The following is a 25,862-nucleotide window of genomic DNA, read 5'->3' on the forward strand; positions in this document are numbered from 1 at the left end:
GTGATACGATTACTTTTGGTGTTAAAAATATCAATATTTAGGTACTTTTTAACTATATAATTTAACACTTTTGGTAAACGTCACAAGAGGGTGGCTTGCGTCCAAGCGGTCTCTTATGTGACGTATTTGCGTTGCCATGATTCAGACATAATCTCACGTTCTCGACTAGGATAAGCACACAAATGCATGATAAATACAGATCTAAACCAAAACCAACCAAGCTTCAGTACAGCATTCCTCCTCCTCACTTGTAAACAGCGCTGCTCTTCCGGCTGTGACACACGTGCATCAGTTCTTGCGTGTCTCAAGAGTCAATGCGATTACGTCACATGCATGTACTGCTCCTGACCTGAAGCATGTTTTGGAATTTAAAAATTTACTTAAATATTGATGTTTTTTCTCACCAAAAGCGATCGTGATGTTTAAGAAGACATTACTTTAACAGCTGGTGTCGCATGGATGACGTTTATGCTGACTGTCTGTGATTTTTGGAGCTTCAAAAGAGAAATTACCATCTACTTGCATTTTAAGGACCTACTAAGCTAAGATATTTTTCTTGAAATATGTTCTGGTGAAAAAAAGTCAAACACCTGGGATTATCATGAGGGTGAGTAAATAATGAGAGAATATACATTTTTGGATGAACTATCCCTTTAAGTGGATCCATAGTGATAATCTACTTCAATGTTCAAATATGTGTATAAAGTGGCAAGTTTTCCAATTTTGCATGCAACTACTGCATGTGCAATGCAACCGGGCAGCACATTTTACCTGCTATTATTGTACATTACGATTTGCATCCACATTTTAGGTTTTTACATGCCTGTGTTTATGTTGTTCTTTTTGACTTAACTAAATTAAATGGAGAACTGATGGGTTAAAAAGTAAAAGCTTCTCCACTGTTAGTTTAAGTTTTTGTGACTCGCATATGTCAATTTTGATATAGCTTATAATTAAAAACAGCAAAAAGAAAACTTAACGTTAGATTAATCAATTGCACAAGTCTGACTGCATGCTTGTCCAATGTTTAATCTTTAATTATTTATAGTAAATATTTTAAAGGGTTGTCACTGATTAAACTGAGGTGAACTGTCTGTCATATGCATTTAGACAAATATAGTGTTTCAGGCTTAGTTTAATGACACAAAACCATGAACCTGACAATTTTGCAGGGATTGGAATTAACACAGTCAGGGCAGATTAAATGGACTTTATACAGGGAGGCCAAAAATATGTTTATAATGCCTCACTCATTCATCTTAATCATTCCAAGTGTGTAACTCAAACAATAGCTTGTTTGAGAATATAAAGCCAGTGATAATCTAATGAATGTCTAAAGCAGTTTTGAATAGAGACATTTATGTTCCCAAACCTAGTTCCATAGTCACAGATAAATCATATTGCTGTCAAATATTTGTAAAACACCACATTTGTAACAAAAGCCAGTTGAAACTTGTTTTACTTCTACATCAAAATTGCACATTCCAAATTATATCACACACCCTTGAATCCTCGTTGGCTACCATTGGGCCAAATGGACACGCCCACAACATCTTATTTAGAACGATAAGGCGGGGCAACTGTTGTCCAATGAGAAACTAGAAGACAGCTTGTTCTCATGAATATTAACATACCGGGTTGTACACAGTTATATTCAAGTTCACGGTACAATTATCCCCTTTTGCACTCACTCAGGTCCACAACCAGGCTCCAGACAGACCAAAATCAGACTCACCAAACAACAGCAAGTCCAAAATGTCCGAGAAGCTTCCCTTCAAAGTCGGTTAGTACAACTTTATCAGATTCTTGACTTTAAATGAAGCACAATTCTGTTTTGCCCGCCAGTGCTGAATGACCAATGCAACTGTAATGCTTTAAGCGTACTTGCCTCCCGATTAAACGAATCGCGCTTGGGGTATGTATCTGACCGTTATTTTATTATTTTGAAATTGTAGTAGCTACTAGCACATGGCAGTAGAGGCGTCATTGTGAGCACAGCCTTGCAAGAAGAGTCGCTCTGTCTGCAAACCCGCCCCCTTTAAATCGCTATTTGTTTGATTTTTGTCTATTGTATGATTGATCAAACAATTATTTTACACTCTCATGATATTATGTATGAATTTAAATCTAACACCTGCCCAGCCAGCTAACGTGGTTCCATTCGGAAGGCGTGAGGATGAACGTTTGGAAGTTGTAGTTTTTTGTACACGGTGTTGAGGCTCTTTCAAAGCTGTCTTGCTTTCCGACTGAACTACATTTCCTAGAATCCAATCTCGCGCTGCCGCTTCCATTGAATGACGTTCATGAAGCTGAACTAGTGTCTCGTTACGTTGTGAGTGTCTGTTAATCTGCACGTGGTTAACTACGAATTAATGCTGTGCACTAAGACCTTTCACTTCACTCTTTCAAATTTAAAATGCTAATTAAATGTGTTAATATGGTTATTTGTTTTGTCTCGTTTAGTCACACTCAAGCATAAATAAAGCGCCTAGCATTTATCAATCAGACATTTGAAACGTCTGTTGTTTTTCACCAAATGTCCCGACTGGAGATAAGGCACAAGTAATTCAATAGTAGATCAAGTTGGACTTTGCACCATAATCTTGAGTGCAGAGTTTTTCAAATGCGTTGCATTGGGTTACTGAAGTGACAAGGTTCAGCACACTAGCCTTATTAGTAACCCAAAAAGCATCCTAAAACTGATGTTCTGTTGACATACTGTTAAAATCCAACTGAAAGGATAATTCTGAATTGGTTACTTTGTATCTAAATTGTGGACCAATTTAAATGAAGGAAACATTCTCAAATTTGGATTGAATCCAGTCCCTTTTGTAATTCTTGAAATTCATTGTGTAACCAATGATGTAACCAAATATTCAAGAGTTAACATTTACAAAGTGTTAAGAATCTGCTATTGGAAACCCCATATTTATCAACCACTATTATTATTTGCCACTGAATTTTGGAGTGTTATGGCTCTTGAGTGTAACCTAAAATCAGTGCATACTTAATGTTGTGCAGTTCTTAACTGTGTGCACATACACTGCCAGAGGAGATGGTGCCTGGTTTCAAGACATGCTAGGTATGCAGTTTTGGGTGTCATCTGTAGAATTCCACTTCTCATATTCTAGGCTGAATATGACCGGACACTTTAAGCTTTGAGATGGGGATGTTAGTCTCTTAAGACTCTATAGTGTCTTTACCACATCCTAATCAAATCACTTTATTGTCACTTGAAAGTCTTTGGTGCAGTTCCGAGCAACATAGCAGTCATGACAGTGATGAGACATGTACTAATTTACAATAAACATCAGATTTATACAACACAATTTGCATATTTAACATACACATAATTACAACACTATATTCAATGTGCAGTATACAATAAACACAATATAGAAAACGCATACAATATAAAATACACAATAAGGTACACAAGAAGCTGTGCTTTCAAATACATAACATTTACAAAATCAGCTCCACGTTTTGTTGAACAGATTTTATTGGACCAATCAGAGCAGTCATATCCATTTTCTGCCCTCTCCTTTTAACATACTCATTGTCTCCCTTCAGCTGATATCAGCCTGGCTGAGTGGGGCCGAAAAGCCATCGATATAGCCGAGAATGAGATGCCTGGTCTGATGAAGATGAGGGAGCTGTATGGCCAGTCCAAACCCCTGAAAGGCGCACGCATCGCAGGCTGCCTGCATATGACCCTACAGACTGCTGTGCTCATTGAAACCCTTACTGCGCTGGGAGCCGAGGTGAGAACACGCCTACAGTCAGACAATAAAGGAATAGAACACTCTAAAAGTGATTTGTTATTTGCTCGTGTCCATACAACAACCGCCTAGAAAATAACCCCTTAAAAGTTGCTTGTGCACTGGATTCCAAGGCCGTGTTGAGAATGGCATACTTCTTACTATTTCTGCAATAGATAGTGGATATGGTAGTAGTAGGAAGAGTAGTATCTGTAGGGTGCCATTCTGAACTCAGCCCAAGTCTTCTGAAGCCCTGTGATGGCTTTCTATGAGGAGCTAACTAAAACTGTTAGTCATTAGACACTGAACATCATCCCTTCTGCATGCAGCTCGTTCTTCATTCCACATATTTTGAACCTGCACAAAGTATTCAAGTATTCTCATGACCTTGGTTTTTGGACATGGTATCATGTTCTACTGTGGTGTTCCCTAAAGTACCTTGCAGTGGAATGTAAATGCTCGGGGTGTACTGATAACTGAGGTGGTGGAAAAGGCTGATAACTGATTAATTTAATAAAAAAAAAACGTTCTTCGTCTTTCCTGACTATGACCGGTACAGACACAGAGGCAACAAGTGTCCAGAATAAATGAATCCCAGATGCAGTTTATTGTGCCACCAAATCCCAATAATAACCAGAAAAAAAGATTTTGAGTATAATGCGGGACTATAAACAAGCTTGAAAAACGCATACTTTTTTGGGACTCTTATTTTGAAATGACAGAGATTTGTCTCTGATATACTTAATGCTAGATGTGTTTAAGTATTTACCAAATTAAGCTTTTATTGCCTATATAGTCACCAGATTAAGTATTTTGTGTGTATATATGGTGCATTCATTAAATATTATTTTTTTATGTTGAAGCCTTTTGCTAAATATTTTAATTTGTTTTACTATTTTTTTTTTTTTATAATGTGCTTTACAATGTGTTAACCTCACAAATTTATTCAAAAGAAAACACTGAAATCGCATTGCCAAATGTATTCAGACCCTTAAAGGTGCACTCAGTAGTTCTAATCCAATAGACTTCTTGTCAAATTCTGCAAATATGATCTCACATTCTGCTAGCTGTCTGTTCTGTGGGTGGGCTGAAAAAAATGTAGTATTTGTACACAGCCTTGGCTTTGTAAATGGGACAAAAACAAAGTGGATCAGACCGATCCACACAACACTACTCCAGCCAATCCGCAATGGGGTGGTTCTTGCACATACACCAGATGGGGGGGTGGTGCAGAGTTGGAGGGAAATTCATTAGAGTGATTGCAAATCTGGTTGATGTAAGCTTTCTAAACTCCGAGGAGGACAAATGGCTTAACAACAGACCAAGAGAAAAAGGTCAGATGAATATAAACTAAAAAAGGTTTATAAGTCGATGGCTAGGAGTCGGGTCAACATCGGCGAGGCTTTTCAGCAATGGAGAGATATCTGAGAGGTAAAAGGAGATGGATGCAGAAGTTACTCTTTCTTCTCGATAGGTGGGTAACGTAAATTTAGCTATGTTTCACAGAACACATATATGCTGCTGTTGTGATGTTAGATTTATTAGCAAGAGTTTTTCGACCGTGTTTCACAGGAATTGCTGGGTGCACCTTTAACTCAGTACTTAGTTGAAGCACCTTTGGCAGCGATTACAGCCTTCGCATCGTACCCAAAAAGCCTTCTATTTGGGTATGATGCGACAAGCTTTGCACACCTGGATTTGGGGATTTTTTTTTTTTTTTTTTTGCCATTCTTCCCTGCAGATCCTCTCAAACTCTTTCAGGTTGGATGGGGTCTGTTGGTGGACCGCCAGTTTTCAGGTCTCTCCAGAGATGTTCGATTGGGTTCAAGTCCAGGCTCTGGCTGGGCCACTCAAGGACATTCACTGAGTTGTCCCTAAGGCACTCTTGCGTTGTCTTGGCTGTGTGCTCAGGGTCATTGGAAGGTGAACCTTCTGCCCAGTCTGAGGTCCTGAGCGCTTGGAGGACCAGGTTTTCATTAAGGATATCTCTTATTTTGCTACATTCAGCTTTCCTTCAACCTTGACCAGTCCCTGCCGCTGAAAAACACTGTCTGGCCACTCAGATCAGTAGAGTATTGCAGTGATGGTTGTCCTTCTGCAAGTTTCTCCCATCTCCACACATGATAGCTGGAGCTCAACCGAAGTGACCATCAGTTTCTTAGTCACCTCTCTTACCAAGGCCCTTCTCCCCGATTGCTCAGTTTGGCAGGGTGGCCAGCTCTAGGAAGATTCCTGTTTGTTCCAGACTTCTTCAATTAAAGAATTATGGAGGCCACTGCTCTTGGGAACCTTCAATGCCGACATTTCATTTTTTTTTTGGTAGCCTTCCCCAGATCTGTGCCTCAATACAATCCTGTCTCTGAGTTCTGCAGGCAGTTCCTTAGACCTCAGGGCTTGGATTTTGCTCTATGCATTTTCAGCTATGAGACCTTTATATAGACAGGTGTGTGTGCCTTTCCAAATCCTGTCCAATGAATGGAATTTACCACAGGTGGATTCCAATAGTGCAGAAACATCTCAAAGATGATCCAGAGAAATGAGAATGCACCTGAGCTAAATTTCAAGGATCATGGCAAAGGGTCTGAATACTTATACCAGGGGTGCCCAATACATTGATCGCAATCTACCAGTCGATCGCAAAGGCAATGCTGGTAGTTCGCACAAAATTGAAATGTACTTTCGTTAAATTAATAAAAATAAAAATGTCTTTCCTCCTTTTTAGTTTCTGTCTGACTTGCACTTGATACTACTTTTGAGATACTACTGCCCGGATTAAAGCTACAGTTAGGACAGTTTTGCCTAATCGGGGCAGTAGTATCGCAATTTTACGCTCTGTTCTCAGAAGTCCTTGGAAGGCATGTATGCGCAAACCTAGTTGTCATGCCAACTGAATAAACACAACCTTGCCTGGTCAATATTTACTCGTCATCAGAGTAAGGTAAATGCCCTGCTATTGTAATCTATTGTGCCGTAAAACTGAATGATATCAACATTGAACATTAGTCTTCTAATTAATAAAAACATATAATAATTCCATTTATGGATACATGCAGTAGTCCCAACAAGCATTTTCTTATTTTAAATGAAACTGGTTTTTTTTAGTTGGTAGATCTTATTGAGATGGTCATTTAAAAGTAGATCATCACACAAAAAAGTGTGGGCACCCCTGACTTATGTGATATTTGAGTTTTTTTCTTTTTAATAAATGTACATAGTTATCAACAATCTGGTTTTTGGATTGTCATTATGGGGTATGGAGTGTAGATTGATGTGGGGGGGGGGGGGCTATTTAAAGCATTTTAGCATAAGGCTGCAACATAACAAAATGTGAAAAAAATGAAGGGGTCTGAATACTTATGAATTAACTGTATGTATACACTCACCGGCTACTTTATTAGGTACAACTGTAGATCTGCTTATTCATGCAATGATCTAATCAGCCAGTCATGTGGCAGCAGTGTAATGTATAAAATAATGCAGATATGGGCCAGTAGCTTCATTTAATGTTCACATCAACCATCACAATGGGGGGAAAATGTGATCTCGCTGATTTAGACCTTGGCAAGATTGATTGTGCCAGACGGGCTGGTTTGAGTATTTCTGTAACTGCTGATCTCCTGGGATTTTCACAAGCAACAGTCCCTAGACTGTATAGAGAATGGTGTGAAAAACAAAAAAAAACACCATTAATTGAAAGTTCTGTGGACGAAAACTCCTCGTTTATGAGAGAGGTCAGCGGAGAATGGCCAGACTGGTTCGAGCTGACAGAAAGGCTACGGTAACTCTAACCCCTCTGAACTATTTTATAGTGGTCAGAATAGCATCTCCGAATGCACAACATGTTGAACCTTGATGCGGATGGGCTACAACAGCAGAAGAGCACGTTGGGTTCCACTTCTGTCAGCCAAGAACAGAAAACTGAGGCTGCAGTGGGTATTTGTGTACCTCAGTAGAAATCCAGATTTGTCAGACCATGCCATGTTTTTTCCAACCATCTGCTGTCCAGTTTTGGTGAGCCTGTGCCCACTGCAGCCTCAGTTTACTGTTCTAAGCTGACAGTAGTGGTACCCGGAGGGTGTTCTGCTTCTGTAGCCCATCTGCCTCAATGGTCAACATGTTGTAGGTTCAGAAATGGTTTTCTGCATAGAGCTGTTGTATCGTGTGGTTATTTCGGTCACTGTCACGCGCTTCAGTTTAGAACACTTTGATTTTATAATCAAAATAACCAAATTTGCATTGAAGTGAGGATAAAAATATGGATGAATATTGTCAGTCAGTCTTTTTTTCTTCTCTCTCTCTCAACCTGTAGAGGCTGCTGTTATACTGTAGAACCCTCCAGCGCTGGCTACAGTGGAACAGCCAGCTCATAACCGATAGTTCCAAAAAGCAACTATCAGCGCCAATTAAAGGGTAAAACCGATATCTAGTAAATTTTAGTACCATTTTATTCATCAAAGAACCATTTTACCATCTTTTTCTATCACTATACCATGGTACTGCCCATATACTTTTTGTAATGAACAGTACAGGTTCCTCCTTTTCATGCTCATAGAAGCCTAATCTTTGAGTCTGTCTGAAATGTGGGGCATTATTTGTCTCTGTCCCTCTTATCCCCTTATTTCCTCTGTGGAGAAGGAATTTCCCAACCCAAGGCCATATTGCTTTATCCAGAAGGCCATGAAACCAAATGGCTAAACGGGCTAAACCTGGTTGCGGGTAGAGTGAATTTAGTCATAACTAAATTGCTTATCAGTGTCTGCAAGTACAACTTTGAAACCGACAAATGTTTTGTTCTAAATGTTTTTTTTGTGTGACGCTTCAAAACTTAAATGTACGCAACTTGTTTAAATGTTTTTTGTTTGGTCACATGATCTCTTTATTTTATCCCTTGCTCTCCTTCTTGATATATATATATTTTTTTCTTCTCCTTTCTGTTCCAGGTCCAGTGGTCCAGCTGTAACATATTTTCTACTCAGGATCATGCAGCTGCAGCCATTGCTAAAACCGGCATTCCAGGTAACAGGTGTTGGTGTGCTAGTCAGTCAGTCTGTCCCATAAGCACAGCTCTGGTGTAATCCTGGTTGTTTGCTTTAAAGCTGTGTAATCTATTGTTGATAAGAAGAGGGCTGATAAACACATGGTTTAGTGACCGATCCCTGCTTAACCTGCACTGCAGAGTAAAGTTTAGAATCAGCAGAAATGGGTTAATCTTTATTTTTGACTCAATATTTTAGGTGGACTAGGATGCAAGAGCTAAGGTCCACTGATAAAACTGACCCCTTTATTATAAATGCAAAACAACACCGTTGTTGTCGCATTAAGATAATTGTTAGCAGTAGCATGCAGAGTTAATGTTTTTGTAAGGTTTATTTTTGTTGGCTATTCCGTTCCATACGTCATGCCATCATTATTATTATTATTACAACTAACTGAATTTCAGATGACACGGGTCTTTTCCTTTAAATTACAGGTGACTGACTTGGCTTTGAGTAACAGATTATCTCGCCTTAATTTTCTTAATTTGAACCCTTTCAGCTTAGAAAGAAACCCAATCAATAATAAAGGGCTTTCTCAGCTTGTCCTATTGTTGTTGTTGTTGTTGTTGTTGTTTTTAGAGCCATTTAAGTAATGTTCAAATCTTGCATAGAAAAGGATATAATTTAGGCTGAATTATTTTTGAGGGTTAAAAATGACAAATAATGCTACTTTTTCCTGACAGTATTCTCCTCTGATACTACAAAACATTTATCTTAAAACACCATAACAATCGTGTAGATTTTTGTAGTGTCTTGTAAAACTGTTTTTCTTTTTAAGTCCGATATTATTTGGAGGTAGTTAGTAATCGCATGTAGCGTGAACAGGTGCCTCAAACGGATTACCTAAAGGTGAACACACCTCTTATGCAACAACTGAATTTCATTCATGCTGTGTGAAATAAATGCATTATATTTTCTTTGAATCAGTAGTAGAGGTCGACCGATAGAAGATTTTTCAAATATCTATAACTAATATGGTAGAAAAGGATGATAACCAATTAATCAGCCGATGGTTTTAAAAATCGGTTTACAGAATGTAACAATTCTTAATCTTTACACACTATAATGGGCACAGATATAGATGCTACAAGAGCCCAAAAAAATATATAATCCCAGAATCAGTTTGTGTAACCAAAATCCCAATAATAACCAAGATTTGGTGCACCTTTAACAATAACCTACCCCGAAACACTCAATGGACGCTTCATTTGAATTTTATTTTATATTTGTATTATTTACAAGATATGCAGTTGGGAGACCACATGGGGAGAAAAACGCAACTATCGGCATAGATTGTTTCCAATTACGATTGTTCCAAAAAGCAAATTTGGCACAGATGAATCGGTCTACCTCTTGCTGACTAATTGTCTCAAGTTTGCAGAGTTACTGAGTACGTTTCATAGTAGTTCATCAGGAGCTGTTCTGTGGTTTAATTCAGCTCCCTCTAAATACTGGAGGTTGCATTTATTTTGAGGAAGATTTCAGTGTCGTGTACAATTGCACATGCAAGAGGTATTTAGATTCTTAACCATAAATGACTTATTTTGATTGTTTGAAAACATTGGCGATTTCAGATCTCATTACATCACCAAAATGGTAACGCTACAATAAGCTTATATTTGTTAACATTAGTTATCATGAACTAACAATGAACAATACTTATTAAGCATTTCATATTAATGTTAATTAAAACATACGAATACATTTTTTAAATCAAAAGTGGTCTTCGTTAATGTTTGTTAATGCACTATGAACTAGCATTGAACTAATTTATTTTTATTAACTAACATCAGTTTATATTAACACATTTTTTGAAAAATATTAATTGTTTGTTCATGATACCGAATTCATTAACTAATGTTAACAAAAGGAACCTTATTTTAAAGTGTTACCACCAAAACACCGTATTGAATGCCAGTAAAATGGTCTGCACTTATAGTGCTTTTTTTTAAACTTGCCGGTTTTTAAAGAGGTATACACTGACTCATTCACACACCAATGACGGCAGAGCTTCCATGCAAAGTGCTAGCCTGCTATTGGGAGCAACTTGGGGTTCAGTGTCTTGCACAAGGACACTTCGGCATGTGCAGTCATGTGGGCCAGGAATCCAACCGCCAACCCTGCGATTTAGTGGCCAACCTGCTCTACCAACTGAGCCACAGCCGCCGCTCTTTACCAGTAGTGGTAAAGAGCACTAGAAAAATTATGGCGCTGTTTTAGAGGCTTTTTCCGCAATGTTCATTTTTATGTAAACCAACGGCGGATGGTTTAACTGTTTAAACATGTTCATTTAAATTAAACGACAAATACAGGTGGATTGTAACTTGCACCTGTTGTTTATGTACAGCAGTTGCATTTCTTGTTTTATCAGCTTCAAAATTATGCCACAGAACAACTATCAAACATTTAGTGAGCTTGTGATTCTCAACAAGCAAATGACAAATAAGGGCCTCCTATACTTGCTGTAATCATGATATGAAGTCCAATCTGTGAAGGACAATAAATATTTAGATTTTTAGTCTTGCTGATTTCATTGTGATGCTTGTCCAACAGCTTAGTCTCAAATGAATGAGTTTTGTTTTATTGTAGTGTATGCCTGGAAGGGAGAGACCGATGAAGAGTATGTGTGGTGCATTGAGCAGACCATCTACTTCAAGGACGGTCAGCCCCTCAACATGATCCTGGATGATGGAGGAGACCTCACCAATCTGGTGCACCAGAAATACTCCACACTGCTCGCAGGTATGATGAAGTCTGCATTTCAAAGGGTAGATACTTTCATCTACTCGCGAATGGTTGGAAGTCAAGATTTTTATGGTATAATAATTTGAAGATACTGTGAGAATTTCATCGGCTTATTTTTTGTCCTTGGAGATGGATGGCTCAGGTTACTTTTGACTTTCATTGTATGGATTTAGATTGAATATAGATTACATTAAGAGACAAATTTAGGGGATTTCCAATACAAATGAATGTATCAATAAAACTCTGAAGTTTCTTCTTTCTGGGATTTCTAGTGGTAATACAGACCGTATTACTTGCCTACTGACACTTACCAGTTTTGTACTGTTGTATAGTCACCACTAGATGTCAGGCTGATCTATGGTCAAGCTGCTCCCTTGGGTCAGCAATAAAAAGCAATGTTCAATGAGCACAATCACCATCACTGAATCTTAAAAAATGTTTGCCTTCGTATTGGCTAGCAAATATTTCTCCATTGGCACAGACTGGCATCTAATGGAACTCACTTGAGTGTAATTTGTGTTTGAAAAGACTTAAGAAGCCATCAGTCCATTACACGCTTGTCAATGTGGATAATTAAAAGGCATACATTAGAATATATTCCTGGGAAGGTAAAATCATATCGAGTTATAGCAGTCCTATGTTACTGAAAGATTGTGCGCACTTGTTTTCTTGCATTTTAAGGGTGCAAATTTACAAGAATACTTCATTTGATCTCTGCCCTATGATGCGGTTTAAGAATCTGAACTGGTAGCACAAAGGTCAGCTGTCTAATTCTAGGAAAAAGCCATTGATCTTAGAAACTGTCAGTGTAATGTTCTTAAAGAGTTTTTATCAGTCTGCTATAGAAAGATTGTTAATGTAGTTTGTGTAAGCTACTTAAAGTTGCATTGGATATAAAACATTTGCTTAAATCGCATCTATAAAAGTCTGTGGGGAACCTGTCAAAACAAGGTTCCCCACACTGTTATCTATAGCTGCTTTTCCACCATCGAGCGGACCGGTTCTCGTTGCAAAACCTTGCTGTTTCTGGGCCAGTTGCTACGAATATGGTTTCATTTTACCTGTGGTGCTGCAAAATCAGGATTAGAATGGACAAAACTTTCGTCATTTGGTGACGCATGAAAGGTAAACATTGGAGTGAGTGCACTATGGATTCCAGATTTTAGGACTGCTTTTTTTCCCCCCTGGTTTTTACTAGGGCTGCCCCCTGATAGTCGACTTGCCATTAGTCGATGAGAAGAGTCTTGGTCGACCAAGTTTTGATTGGTCGGTTGGTCGAGGGGTGGGGGGAGAAACTCCACAGGTAATCAACGGACACCAGTATTACCACTGGTTGGACGCTAGGTGGTACAATGGAGTAATTTTCGTTAAGCAGGTTTTGGGTTAAAGCAAGACACCTTGATTTCAAACTTTTATCTTTTTATTTTATATATTTTAACAAAGTTCAAATGAAACTGGATAACTGCATTTAAATTTAAATGTGTTGTTCAAATTGAAAGATGGCTTTAGAACAGTTGTCAACATCTCTCTGGCAAAGAAGCTTCATTTGTGCATTCTCTACCTGTCGGGTATTTATCCAGGAAAATATATAATATATGTGAAATAAATTCATTTTGTTCCCTCCTTCACTCTAATATATATATATATATATATATATATATATATACACACACACACACACACACCCACATCGCAATATCCAATAACAGGGATTAGTGAATATTCTTGCTTTGTGATTTTTTTTTTTTTAATTTTTTTTTTTTTTTTGCATTGACAATTAAATAATTTATTTAAAAAACTTAAATCAAATACATATCTAAATTCCAATTGCACTCCAAACGAAAAAGCAAATAAATAAATGAAGTGATAAAATAATAATATTAGGGCTATCAATCGATTACATTTTATTGAATTAATTGATGTCCCGATTAATTAATCGCATATACAAATATTTGCTGAGAAAGCCCCTCATATAACAATAATTCAATATAATGATGAATTACATGGTTATCTTTTAAAAATAAAAAAAATTCTATATATTCTGATAATTAAAATGCATTACATTCTTGTGGCAGAAGTTAATCATTAATAAGACAATACAAAAAGCTGCTTTAGAATACAATGTATTGTTTACTACCATATTATTGAACATAAGTCAATCATTGGCATACAGTTCACAGCAATCCATTTCACAAGTGAATTTGTCAATCAGTTCGAGATTTATTTTGAGGGCTTGTTTAAGGACCCGTCAATTTCAACAAGCATCAGACATACTTGTGTAGCATCTTGGGTGCTTTACGTCATAAACATAAAATGTTTAGGTCACTGTATCAAGTTAAATATAGTTTAATACTTTGAACACATCTTGAGATCCCCAATTTCGAATTTGCGCAATTTCGAAATATTTTGAACGTAACGAATGTCTGTTTTGTGCTGGCTGGTTGTTTTCTTCACTGTATAAACTGCGTGTTGCCACACGGCTGAAATTTCAATTACTGCCCTCTGGAGTAAACAGGTGGTACTACAAGCTTGTATTTCTCAGGATTCTTATTACAATCCGGGGGCATTGCGTTTTTTTATTTATTTATTTTTTTTTTTAAATGCATAATTTTTTATTATTTTTTTTATTCATTTTATCGCACCGAATTAACGTGTTAAATTGTGCGTGCGTACGCACATGCATACACCTAACCACCTTTTCATTTACCGTCAGGCAAGTATCAGTCTAAACATGCAGGTGGAAAATTACTTGCACAAATGACGACATAAACAATTATAAATGTTAAAATAATTATTATAATGATGATAGTCACTGAAATCTAAATCATGGTTTGAGGTGAACATGTTTGTATTTTGTATTTTACAGGCTGCAGAGTTGCGTTCACAATTAACTGTTCTATGGAAATAAAGCGAATTGAACTCTAAGCGCTTCCTAAGATGAGATGTCTGAGGTTATTTGCAGCACTCATAGACTGTTCTTGCTAAATAAAATAAAAATATCAGAAGAATGAAACAAAGAAAGAGTAAGAACCGTTCACATGTGCGTGTTCCTCGAGACTGCACGCCTCCGTTTCAGCACGTCATACATGCGTATAGATGCTTTTTCTCTCTATCTGTACGTAGTATAAGAGTGTTTCTTCAGGTGTGTGTCTGTGTCTAATGGGCAAATGATTTGTAATATAAATTTAATTTGATAATAATAATAATAATAATAATAATAATAATAATAATAATTTAATAGGTTAATGGGAAAACGAGCCAAATGTCGTCTTGACATCGTCAATGGCATCAGCTATTGGTGATCACTCCGACCATCGTCGATACCAGAGATCATCGTCTGTTTGCTCAACCCAAATGTGCATTTCTCTATAAATTAACAAAATGTTCAGACTCTTGCTGTTTTTTTGTTTTTTTTGACACATTCAGAATCATTACTGCTTTTGCCAGTGTTGCTGCGACTTTGTACGACGCACTTTGTACGTGCGCTTTTAAAATGTTTATTTTAAAGGATCATTATAATGGTTTAGTATTACTCTGTAATGTAGAACAGTGTTAGCAATGTTACTCATAACATTCTTTCTCAGCCCTGGAACTCAAACTATTTTCTGATGCCCCCCAAAATATAAGCAATTAATATCATAAAGGTGCAACGACTAGTCGACTAATGGCTTAAATTAACGACTAGTCGACTAGGAAAACCTTTGGTTGGGGCAGCCCTAGTTTTTATTCTGCTAAAGCACAAAGACACGGCCATGTCTGAAAAGGAAAGCAAAGAGAAAAATGGTTTGTGTATGCCACCGAACATGAACACAAGATAATAGTTCTCAGACTAGCTGAGAAGGCATTTTTTTTTGTCAGTCCTAAACTGAAACATTAAGGAGCCAAATGGCTGTTTTTAGTCACCAAATAACCGAATTGCTCGACAACACCACTTGCCACAAATAGCTAGACCTGTTGATATTTTGCTGCCATTTAAATTTTGATGGCTTAAAGCCAGGAACGTGCCACCATATAGAGGTGCAACTCTTGCAACTTCTAATTTTTATTTTACAAGTTTTCACATCGGTGCTCACTTACTGTGAGCGTAAATTTCAACTTAAAAGAGTACAAATATTTATTGTAAAAGTTCTCAAATCCAAATATGCAAGCTCTAGTTTTGCTACTTGATTTATCTTCATAGATGATACTTTTAGCGTCTGACATGGTCAATTGTCCAAATGCTTGTCTTTATTTTGAACAATGTCTATTGTTTGATATTGTTATCTGATGGAATGCATTTAAGTGTGGCTGAAAGGGACACTGCACATATCGATTTTTCCATTGGTATTGAAACCATACATTTGTTGCAATTCCTAAAGTTAACCGCCAACTAGTAAGCTAATTTTTACTGGCATTTGGAGAAACCCTGATTCAGACTCTGTGTTTGCTTCAAACTGATTCGCAGTGCATGTTTTTGTAGATCTATTTTACAAGATGTATCCGAAGATAATGCCCTTTTCTGTGTATTTCTCAGGAATCAAAGGTGTCTCTGAGGAAACCACGACTGGTGTGCACAACCTCTACAAGATGTTAAAGAAGGGAGATCTCAAAGTTCCTGCCATCAATGTCAACGACTCCGTTACCAAGGTAACATTATTTCGCAACACAACGAGATGTCTTTATTCCTTTTTGCAAATTTCACATTCTGTTTTAGTTCACATGTATACATTTTGTGGAAATCATAAGTATTTGTAAAACGTTTGAGGATATTTTCCCCCATTCCTTAGAGTAAGTTTGACAATCTGTATGGGTGCCGCGAGTCTTTGATTGATGGCATCAAGCGCGCCACAGACGTGATGATTGCCGGTAAGGTGGCAGTGGTTGCTGGGTACGGTGATGTCGGAAAGGGCTGCGTTCAGGCTCTGCGGGGGTTTGGCGCAAGAGTCATTGTCACCGAGATCGATCCCATCAATGCTCTGCAGGCGGCTATGGAGGGTATGCTTTTTGTAACCTGTTCGCTGAACTTATTAAACTTACTATATTTTCAAGAGAGTTGTATTTCACAAGTTGTTCTAACTGAATGCTAGGCTAGTTTAGTTGATCTGTTTTGTGTTTTAACCAGCCACCCGATTGTCTCATGACCCGCACTCTTATTCCACAGGCTATGAGGTGACCACCATGGATGAGGCCTGCAAGGAGGGAAACATCTTTGTGACCACCACTGGCTGTGAGGACATTCTGCTTGGCAGGTCTGTAAACGCATTAAATCGTAAGAAATGTAACAATTCTTGTTCAGATTCCACTTAAAGGTTCCGGTTAATATAATCGTTAAGGAACAATTCTTTTTGACAATTCTTGCAACAAACAAACAAACAAAAAAAGTTTCATTACCCAGTGTCATTTATTGCTTCTATTGGGGCCCTTCACAAGAATGTGTTAACCCAGGATTTAGTTGGTCTGTGAGCTATGCCAAGCATGTGGAAGTTTTTTTTTTTTTTTTTAAATGTATATTTTAAATTATTTGTAATATTCAACATTCTCAGATAACTATTTTTTTCTTCTGCAGTATAGCTGCTAATTGTTTTTTTTTAAAGAGTTTTACATATTTATATTTGAAAACAAGCCAAAACGAATCAAACATATTTTGTTGCTGTGTATAATTGGGCGACGATTACCCTCTCTCACCTTTGTTCACTTCAATCCATTTTTAACGCACAAAAAAACAAACTCGTGTTAATAAAACTGCGTATTGCTGTGAATTTTATTCACGATAAGACATGCACAGAGACGTGTATTATGATTCAATAAGTCGCGAGGCGATACATAATCTAGCTGCAGCAAGCGTGCGTGCTCTGGGCGAGAGTCCCTGCGCTGGAGTGTGCATCAGAAATTATAATCGCTGACAGAAGTATTTGAACTTTACTGAAGCTATAACGCATTAAAACTGCATTTTAAGATGTAACACCGGGGTGTTTCCTTAAGAGGCTCGACACAAGTTTTGCTTCAGCGGAGCGGCAGCTCCAGCTCCACTTAATCCACAACGAGAGAGCTTCTGTATTTACTTATTTTGTATTTTTGCATTATAATTCCCTCATAATTTGCAATCTGCATCACCTGAAGCTGTTTGGAAAGTTTGGAGTGCATCTGGACTGTTAGCTGTGTAATTCTTCCTCTCCTCATTCAGGCGCGAGCTGCAGTGCTGCTTAGAGGTAGTTTAACGTGATGTCATGTTATGCTAAATGAGATAAAACGACATATTTGACAATGAATTTTTGTCTGCTAATCGTTTCAGCCCTAGTGAACAACATTTGGTGCTATGCCTCTGTTTTGTTGAATTGCAGTGTCTCTCATTCGCCAAGTGTTATTAAATATTTTGGCTAATTTTGCTATGCTTTCATCTATAAGTAAGATTATAGTATTCTTAGCTCAGTTTAACACATTATTTAATGTGACTGATTTTCCCTCAATGTTCTCAGTAAGCATGAGAGTGCTTGTGACATGGAATTTTCATTTACACAGAATCAAAACAGCTTCTGAAATTAGTGTGAGAGGTGAATAAATCATATTTTAGATCCATTCGAGAACCGTTAATGGAACCGAAAACAAGCCTTTTTGGTTCCTACAGTACATTTCAAATAATAATAAAAGGGACCGGTTTTCTTTTCACAACCATAGTTGCTTGATTTGGGATACAGAAATTATTCTTGGCATCTTTAAATTTATCAAGCTGTTTTTCGCTTTTGGCGAAAGCTTTTTGCTAAGCAAAAATTTTTGTTTTCCAAAGCAAAATCTGCAAGTATGTAGATCTTGCATGTCCCTGCACGCAAACAAAGCCTGACTTCCTGGACATCTTGAGAAAACCATAAAATGAATTCACACTTTAATCCAGATGTATATAAAGATATCAACCTGAATAGAGTTGAAAGTCAACAATGAATCCTTTCAACAGTGTAAAGGGGGAGCACTGGGCTCCTGCGAGCAACAGACAAGGAGATTCATGTGCAGTGGAAGGACCCCTGGGCCTGTGATCAAACGCACACTGTGTGAGATCTGGCTTAAGCTGCTACTGTCTGCAGTGTGTGCATTAGATTCAGTATATTGCGAGCAAGAGTGCTTATCTGGTGTTTAAATGTTGAGGTGAGCAGGGAAGCACAGCAGCTCTTTGGGTTCGGGCTCTGTGATAAATAGTTGGTATGAGGATACACAAAGGCCAGTGAAGCACAACTGCTGTTTGGTATTATCTACAGATGTGAGAACTGTCTTAGATTCCTCAGGAAGTTTTCAGAGCTGATGGCACTCATTTTAAGCAGGCAATCTGTGAATGTCGATCTGGCACTGGTTAAAATGAAAGCAATCCAAAAATTGGTCAAATTGGAATCATTTAAGGATTTAGTCCTCTTGGTATCACAGGGTTGACAATTTTAGCAGGGTTCCTACTGTGGTCCTGGAAAAACTAGATATATCAGGAAATTTTGACATTGTGACTTTCAGGACTGGAGAAGTCATGGAAATCTAAAACATTGAAAGTGAGCGTATGTATATCTGTGCCACTACTGTCGCCAAACGGTATTGCAAAGATTACCGTTTTCAAGCCGGCTCACTTTCAACATCTCACTTTCCACTAGTTAAAATGACAATTCTTACAGTTTTTTTCGATTGCTAAACGACAGTGAGCACAACTGGAGCTACATGTGCAAAACTCTAACTACAGTCTGCACTACCTACAGTCACCTGAGCTAAACAGTTCACATCACCTGCAAAACTCATTCCAAGCAACACAACTCTTAACACATGGCTCAAAACAGGCTCAGTGCAGCCGAACACTATGCACAACCCTCACTGAGATAACACACACTGTCACTCGGAACACACAGAGTAAAAACACTAGCATCAAACACCAATACAGAAAATACAAACTTTTCATCTTTACAGTTTGACCAATTTCAGTGACTTCATACAAAGTAATATTTTCTTCAAAGAAAAGAGTGACATTCGTTCACATGATTTATTTAAATTTTTAGAACATTATTCTTTAAGGTAAATGAAAATTAGCAGTTTGCTTCAATAGTCTGTAGTAATTTACAGAATTACAGTAATGAGAAAAAGGTAGAAACAAAGTACATTTAGCATTCCAAATTGAGGGGGGGGAAAGGGGAGAAAATCTACAACTAGTGAAAATGCAAATTTTTGATACTCTTCCCTCCATCTTTCATCTGTCAAAAAGAGTCTTGCCCTACTTCCTGTAACAGTGTAGTACCCCCCAAAAAACACTGTAAAATTTAAACGAGAGAGAGAGAAAATTAACTTGCCAGTTCTCCGATACGCCGCAGCTTGTTCCTCGGCCACTCCTCCACCCTCTAACGGACGACAGCCGTGCCTCTCCGGGCGGATCGGAGGCAGACCTCCAGCCCCTGGCGGACTGTACGCCCCGCTGCGTTCTCTGGGAACAGAAGGGGTCTCCCCCGCCCCTGGAAGCGGTTCTCCTGCTCCAGGCGGTCGGCAGCGAACCCCTACCCACGTTTCAGCGGCCCGTAGGGGACTCCTCCGCCCCTGGCAGTAGCCCTGACCGCTCCAGGCGGTCGGTTAGGAGCCCCTTCTCCCCTCGCGGTTGGCGGCTGTTCCTATGCTTCCAGGCAGCTGCTCCGTTGGGGTGGATGGTAGTGGCGAGAACTCTACTACGGCGTATCCCTGCTCCTTCCCGGATTTCAGCACCAGTGTAAATTTTGTTAAATGGAAAGGAGGCGGCGAGAACTGGCCTGGCGGTATAAACAATATTTTAATGATTAATTAAACAAAAGACACACACACACACACACACACACACGATGGACATGTGCGTAAATTATCTCTCGTCGCACCTCCATCCGCAATCGGCCTTTATCCCTCTCGGAGGCTTAATTAGCCTGATAAGGGACCAGGTGGGTATAATCACAACCCGGCCCTGCCCTTCGCCCTGTCACATTGTCTCTGCATTTTAGACATTTTTCTTGTTATGCTCATTTTGCAAGAATTTGCTCTGTGACAGAAATGGCTCTTATCTAAAAAAAAAAATTTGTCCTTGCTCAGTTAACACATTGCAACTAGAAACGACTATAATCAGTTAGTGTTAACCATGCTGAGTACAACGTCATGTGACCAGGTGTTCATATCTGTTTTTTTTTTCCCACAGACACTTTGAGCACATGAAAGATGATTCCATCGTCTGCAACATTGGCCACTTCGACTGTGAGATTGACATGAAATGGCTCAATGACCATGCAGCTGAGAAAATCAACATCAAAGCTCAGGTATGAGATGACTTGTCACTGACTGAAGAGCAGTAATGTGTTGCTTTAAAGTCAACACAAAACCATTCATGGACATTTTGTTTTATACATGATTTCTTCAGTGCATGTTATTCTAAAGGAAAAAAAAAGCTTGTCTTTTGAGATCTTTAATTCAAATATAATAAATGACTGTGCGCCAAACTTTTCGGCTGACGACAGCAAGCCATTCTATTTTTCGAACCTTCTCTTTAAACCTACATGCTACATTCTGGTATGGAACGTTCACTTTTCACAATCCAGTGAATTCCGTTCTACTCTCTCATTGCAGTGATAATCTATTTTATGCTATTGTTTCAGGAGCTCAGGTTTTCACATCAAAGGTTGTTTTTAGTTGTATCATTAATATTTTGAATAGGTTTTTAAATAATATATATTATAGTTTGGTGTCTTTACAGTTTTGCACATTAGCAACTAAAATGTTATTTTGGTTGACTAAAATTAATGAATATGACAGGATGAAACATTGAAATTTAAAGGACATTTTTCTTCAAAAGACAAAAAAAACTCAATGTAAATGATGTCATTCAATTTAGCATTTACATTACAATCTCGTAAACTTTCAACCACCTGTGCTTTGGAAGCACACGTACTTACTGGTTCAAATTTAGTTCTGCAAATTTTAGGGAAAATGTCATGTTATATGTTGGTTGAATGCTATTCATAAGACTTGTTTAAATGCAATTTATCATGGACACATGATGGTCAACTGACTTTGTCTAACCCTCCCCTCTGTCATATAGGTCGACCGTTACCGCATGAAAAATGGTCGTCACATCATTGTTTTGGCTGAGGGGCGTCTGGTGAATCTGGGCTGTGCCATGGGCCATCCGAGTTTTGTGATGAGCAACTCATTCACCAACCAGGTTCTTGCCCAGATTGAGCTGTGGACTAACACCAGCAAATACCCACTGGGTGTCTACTTCCTGCCCAAGAAGGTACAGTATCTTCAGTTTGAATTGCCTCTTTATTGTAACCATCGTGTAAAGTACAATCACACTTGTCCAAAAGTTATAACTATGCCCAGACATTTAATGCATTTTCTACAATGATGTTGGAGGGAAATTCAGTGGAATGGATTTGAAGTGGTCAAATTTATTAAACTAGTTGGTGAGCAGTTTGCTGTTATTGGTAACCGAAAGCATTACATGTCAGACAAAATATTTTTAATGCTGCTTTTTCCCTATCCTAACCATTCCTTTCACATTTGTAGTTGGACGAGCAAGTTGCTGCCGCCCACTTGGACAAGCTCGGCGTCAAACTGACCAAACTGACAGAGAAACAAGCCAAATACTTGGGTCTGCCCAGCGAAGGTCCGTTCAAACCAGACCACTACCGCTACTGAGAAGCTTTGACCAATCGCAGCTTCAGCCGTGGCCGATGAAGGGACTGCACGATTGGTTTTGTACAAACGTACCAGTGTAGCTATAATAGTGCTTTTATCATGTCTCACGCTCTCACCACGAGTCTGCAAGCCCCTTTTTCTCATTGCTATCAAGTGCAAAGCTGCCCTGTGAACACACAATCACTGTAATGTCTGCATTCCCTGTTTTATTAAGCGGTTCTGTTAAGAAAACTAAATCCTGCCAATAGGCATGCGACTTGGAAGGATTTGGTTCCTCCATGCCTTATTCACAATTGATTCCAGTTTGTCAAATCTTTGAATTGAAAGAGGCTTGCCATTTTGGTCATGCATACTTTTTGTAAAACCAATTAAGGTATTATAATGCTGAAAATTATTTCTCAGATATATGTTATCAACATGTATGTCAATGTGATGTATGTCAGTGTTAGCGGGCTGTGTGATTCCATCTGGGATAAGAAAAGATTAAATAAATGTGATGGTTCACTTTACAGTGGCTTATTTTATTTATTTACTGGTAGTTGTCGGTCAATCATTAATTCAAAATCATTCCATCTCAACACTGTATTTGTGTTCAGAAATTGTTGACTTACACCAGTGGTTCTCAACAGGTAGGTTAAGACTTAAAAAAACTGATGGGTCTGTTCTGATAGGGTCCCTGACCCTAAACTTTAGGAAATTACATATACCTCTTTTTTTTTGTTGTTGTTGCAAATAGGTGTGCTATTACTTTTCTGAGTGATCAAACGTAAAATCTTCCCCTGGTGAACAAAAACCGACAAAACAAATCTAGTCTTTATTGAAGGAGGGACTTGAGATGTATCCAGGGACCTGAATAAGGAAATGTAAAAATCTAGTTTTATTACCAAATGTTTTCAATCTCAGCCAATGCAATTAAATTCAAGGATTTCTGTTACTGAATTCATAACTTAAAAAGATTGAATATGCTCTTGAAACTTCAAATGAATCAGCACATTTACATGGACGTTCTTACATTATGCTTATGTCGACAACATGTGAAGTCATCATGAAAACGCCTTGAATGGCTTTCCTTTATTTGTGTAAGGTTATAAATGGCGTTTAAATTTGCATCGCATGCAAACACCTTTAACTGTTTTATACCGAACAGCCACAACATTAAAACCACCTGAAGAAAAAAAAAATAATAATTATATTCTTCGCAACACAATTGTACAGAGCTGTTATACGAGTTACCGTAGACCGTCACCAGTCTGGCCGTTCTCTGTTGACTTCTCTCAAGGCATTTACATCAACAACTGCCCCTCACTGCATGCTTTTTTTTTTTTGTATTGGGCACCATTCGGAGTAAATTCTAAAGACAGTTGTGCGTGAAAATCCCAGAAGATCCGCAGTTACAGAAATGCTCAAACCAGCCCATCTGGCACAAACAATCATGCCACGGTCCAAATCACTGAGATCACATTTTTCCCCATTCTGTTGGTTGACGTGAACATTAACTGAAGGTCCTGACTCTTATCTGATTGATTTTATATGCTGCACTGCTGCCACACAATTGGCTGATTGGCTTAGATAATCGCATGGCTGAATGTTGATGCCAGACGAGCTGGTTTGAGTATTTCTGTAACCGCTGATCTCCTGGGATTTTCACACACAACAGTCTCTAGAATTTATTCTGAATGCTACCAAAAACAAAAAAAACACCCAGAGAGTGGCAGTTCTATGGACTGAAATGCCTTGTTGATGAGAGAGGTCGACGTAGAATGGCCAGACCATAATGCTATTCAGAGATGCGGTTGGCACTGTTTTGGTGGCATGAGGGGGACCTACACTATATTAGGCAGGGTTTTTTAACGTTGTAGCTGATTAGTGTATTCCCACCTTATCCAATGTGCGCATGACTGTTTGTTTGCACACCAAAAGCAGAGAATAACCTGATGAACCCATGAAGTCTCATGTAAGCACAGTTGTTATTGTAACGGTTGCTTGGCAATGACAGGCAGATGAAGACGATGAAGTGAGAACCCAAGTCCAGTTTATTTACAACATGAAATATATTCCAGAATGTGAAACCAAAACATGAACTTGACCAACATTACACAACACAATTCTTGACAACTGACAATGGCAAACATGAGGGCTTCAATACATGGACAATTGTAACATTACAACCAATGAAACTACTGCTAACAAGATATTTAATGAAAATAAGACACATGAACAGGTGAAACACATGACAGAATCACATGACAAGATCACATGAGGGAACAGGAAATCACATGACTAAAAAACAGGAACTAAACTATTAACATAAGACATGAAATCAAAATGTCAACAAAAACGCATTTAAATGTGACACATCCCCCCCACTAGGGTTCGGCTCCCAATGCCACAGAACATCAGTTCCATCAGGGAGCTGGGTGAGGAGGGGAATCTTGGAAAACATAGGGGACCAGACGAGGCTGGAGACCATGGTCGGACCGGCGGCAGAGGATCTGGAGACCGACGTGGCTCAGAAAAGCAGGGAGGCGCTGGTGGCGGGTCTGGTGAGGCAGCGATCCAGGGGGTACAGAGGCGGTGTCTTGACGTGGCAGGTGGAGCCATGAGAGGCTTGAGGGGCAGAGCCATGGAAGGTGGAGGCTCGAGGGGAGAACTTGAAGCCCAGAGAGTATTTTAAATGGTTCAAAATGCAGCCGCCAGACTCATGAACGTATTACTCTGGTATTAGCCTCACTGCATTGGCTGCCTATTCACTTTAGGATTAATAATGATCTTCTGATACTTATAAGACAAGCCCTATCTATTTCAATTTTGAAATCAATGTTGAAAACACACTATCTCTCTCCAGCTTTTAATGCTGTTTAAACTGTACGTTTAAATTGTGTTTTTGTTTTGCGTTTTGTGTGTTTTAGAGATGCTCCTCTGTTGTAAAGCCCATTGGTCAACCTTGTGTTGTGTTTAATTGTGCTATATAAATAAAAAGAAGAAGAGTAGCCGAAGGGCCAGGGTGGAGCCGGAGGCTCGGAGGACCAAGGCAGCACTGGAGGTTCGCAGCACCGTGGCGGAGCAGGGGGGATCGGAAGACCGAGCCGGAGTTAATGTTGCTGAGGACTGAGGCAGAGCCGTAGGGATGGATGTCCCTGGCAGAGCCGGAGAATCGTAGAGCCAAGGCGGAGCTAAGTGATCGACAGACCAAGGAGGAGCTGGATGGATGGAGAACCCCGGTGAAGCCGATAGGCTGGAGGACCACGGTGGAGCCGAGGGAACATTGAGCCGAGGTGATCGGAGGGTCTAGGCTGAGTCAGAGGGTCGGAAGTTCCCCTTGTCTGGGATGTCATTGGGGGTGATAATAGAGCCGTTGACTTGGGGGGAACCAGCTGATCAGGAGGAGGAGGAATACTCCAGGTCTACTAGCTCAGTGAGAGCTGGCTCTGGGATGGACGAGGCTTGCAACGCTGGCTCTGGGACGGAGGAGGCTTGCAACGCTGATTCACTAGCCATGGCAGGCGTGGGCGGTGGCTTGTTGGCTATGGTGGGTGTTGGCCGTTGCGGGTGTGGGCATTGGCAGGCGTGGGCTTGTGGACATGGCATGGAGCAGACTCAGGCATAGCTGAGACATGGCATGGAGCAGACTGAAGCTTGGCTGTGACATGGCATGGAGCAGACTCAGGCGTGG

At 39.1% G+C, this 25,862-nt stretch overlaps 1 protein-coding gene across 1 annotated transcript; it reads left to right on the forward strand.

Annotated features, from left to right (window-relative positions):
* The first annotated feature begins 1,640 nt into the window (after positions 1 to 1,640).
* Positions 1,641 to 22,698, forward strand: LOC127654295 (adenosylhomocysteinase B). The gene is made up of 10 exons (XM_052141418.1): positions 1,641 to 1,783; positions 3,574 to 3,764; positions 8,702 to 8,777; positions 11,387 to 11,539; positions 16,056 to 16,168; positions 16,309 to 16,516; positions 16,683 to 16,770; positions 20,691 to 20,808; positions 21,588 to 21,782; positions 22,058 to 22,698. Exons 1-10 carry the CDS (start codon positions 1,756 to 1,758, stop codon positions 22,187 to 22,189), a joined length of 1,302 nt encoding a protein of 433 aa, XP_051997378.1. The 5' UTR covers positions 1,641 to 1,755; the 3' UTR covers positions 22,190 to 22,698.
* Positions 22,699 to 25,862: the final 3,164 nt, after the last annotated feature.

This window comes from Xyrauchen texanus, chromosome 13 (assembly GCF_025860055.1).
Source record: "Xyrauchen texanus isolate HMW12.3.18 chromosome 13, RBS_HiC_50CHRs, whole genome shotgun sequence".
In the NCBI taxonomy this organism is placed as follows: Eukaryota; Metazoa; Chordata; class Actinopteri; order Cypriniformes; family Catostomidae; genus Xyrauchen; species Xyrauchen texanus.

What these genes read in the sequence shown, in the direction of transcription:
- LOC127654295 (XM_052141418.1), top strand. Translation starts at nt 1,756, where the DNA reads ATGTCCGAGAAGCTTCCCTTCAAAGTCG. An exon ending in AAATCAACATCAAAGCTCAG is followed by an intron (nt 20,809 to 21,587) that starts GTATGAGATGAC and finishes TCTGTCATATAG; the next exon opens with GTCGACCGTTACCGCATGAA. An exon ending in TCTACTTCCTGCCCAAGAAG is followed by an intron (nt 21,783 to 22,057) that starts GTACAGTATCTT and finishes TCACATTTGTAG; the next exon opens with TTGGACGAGCAAGTTGCTGC.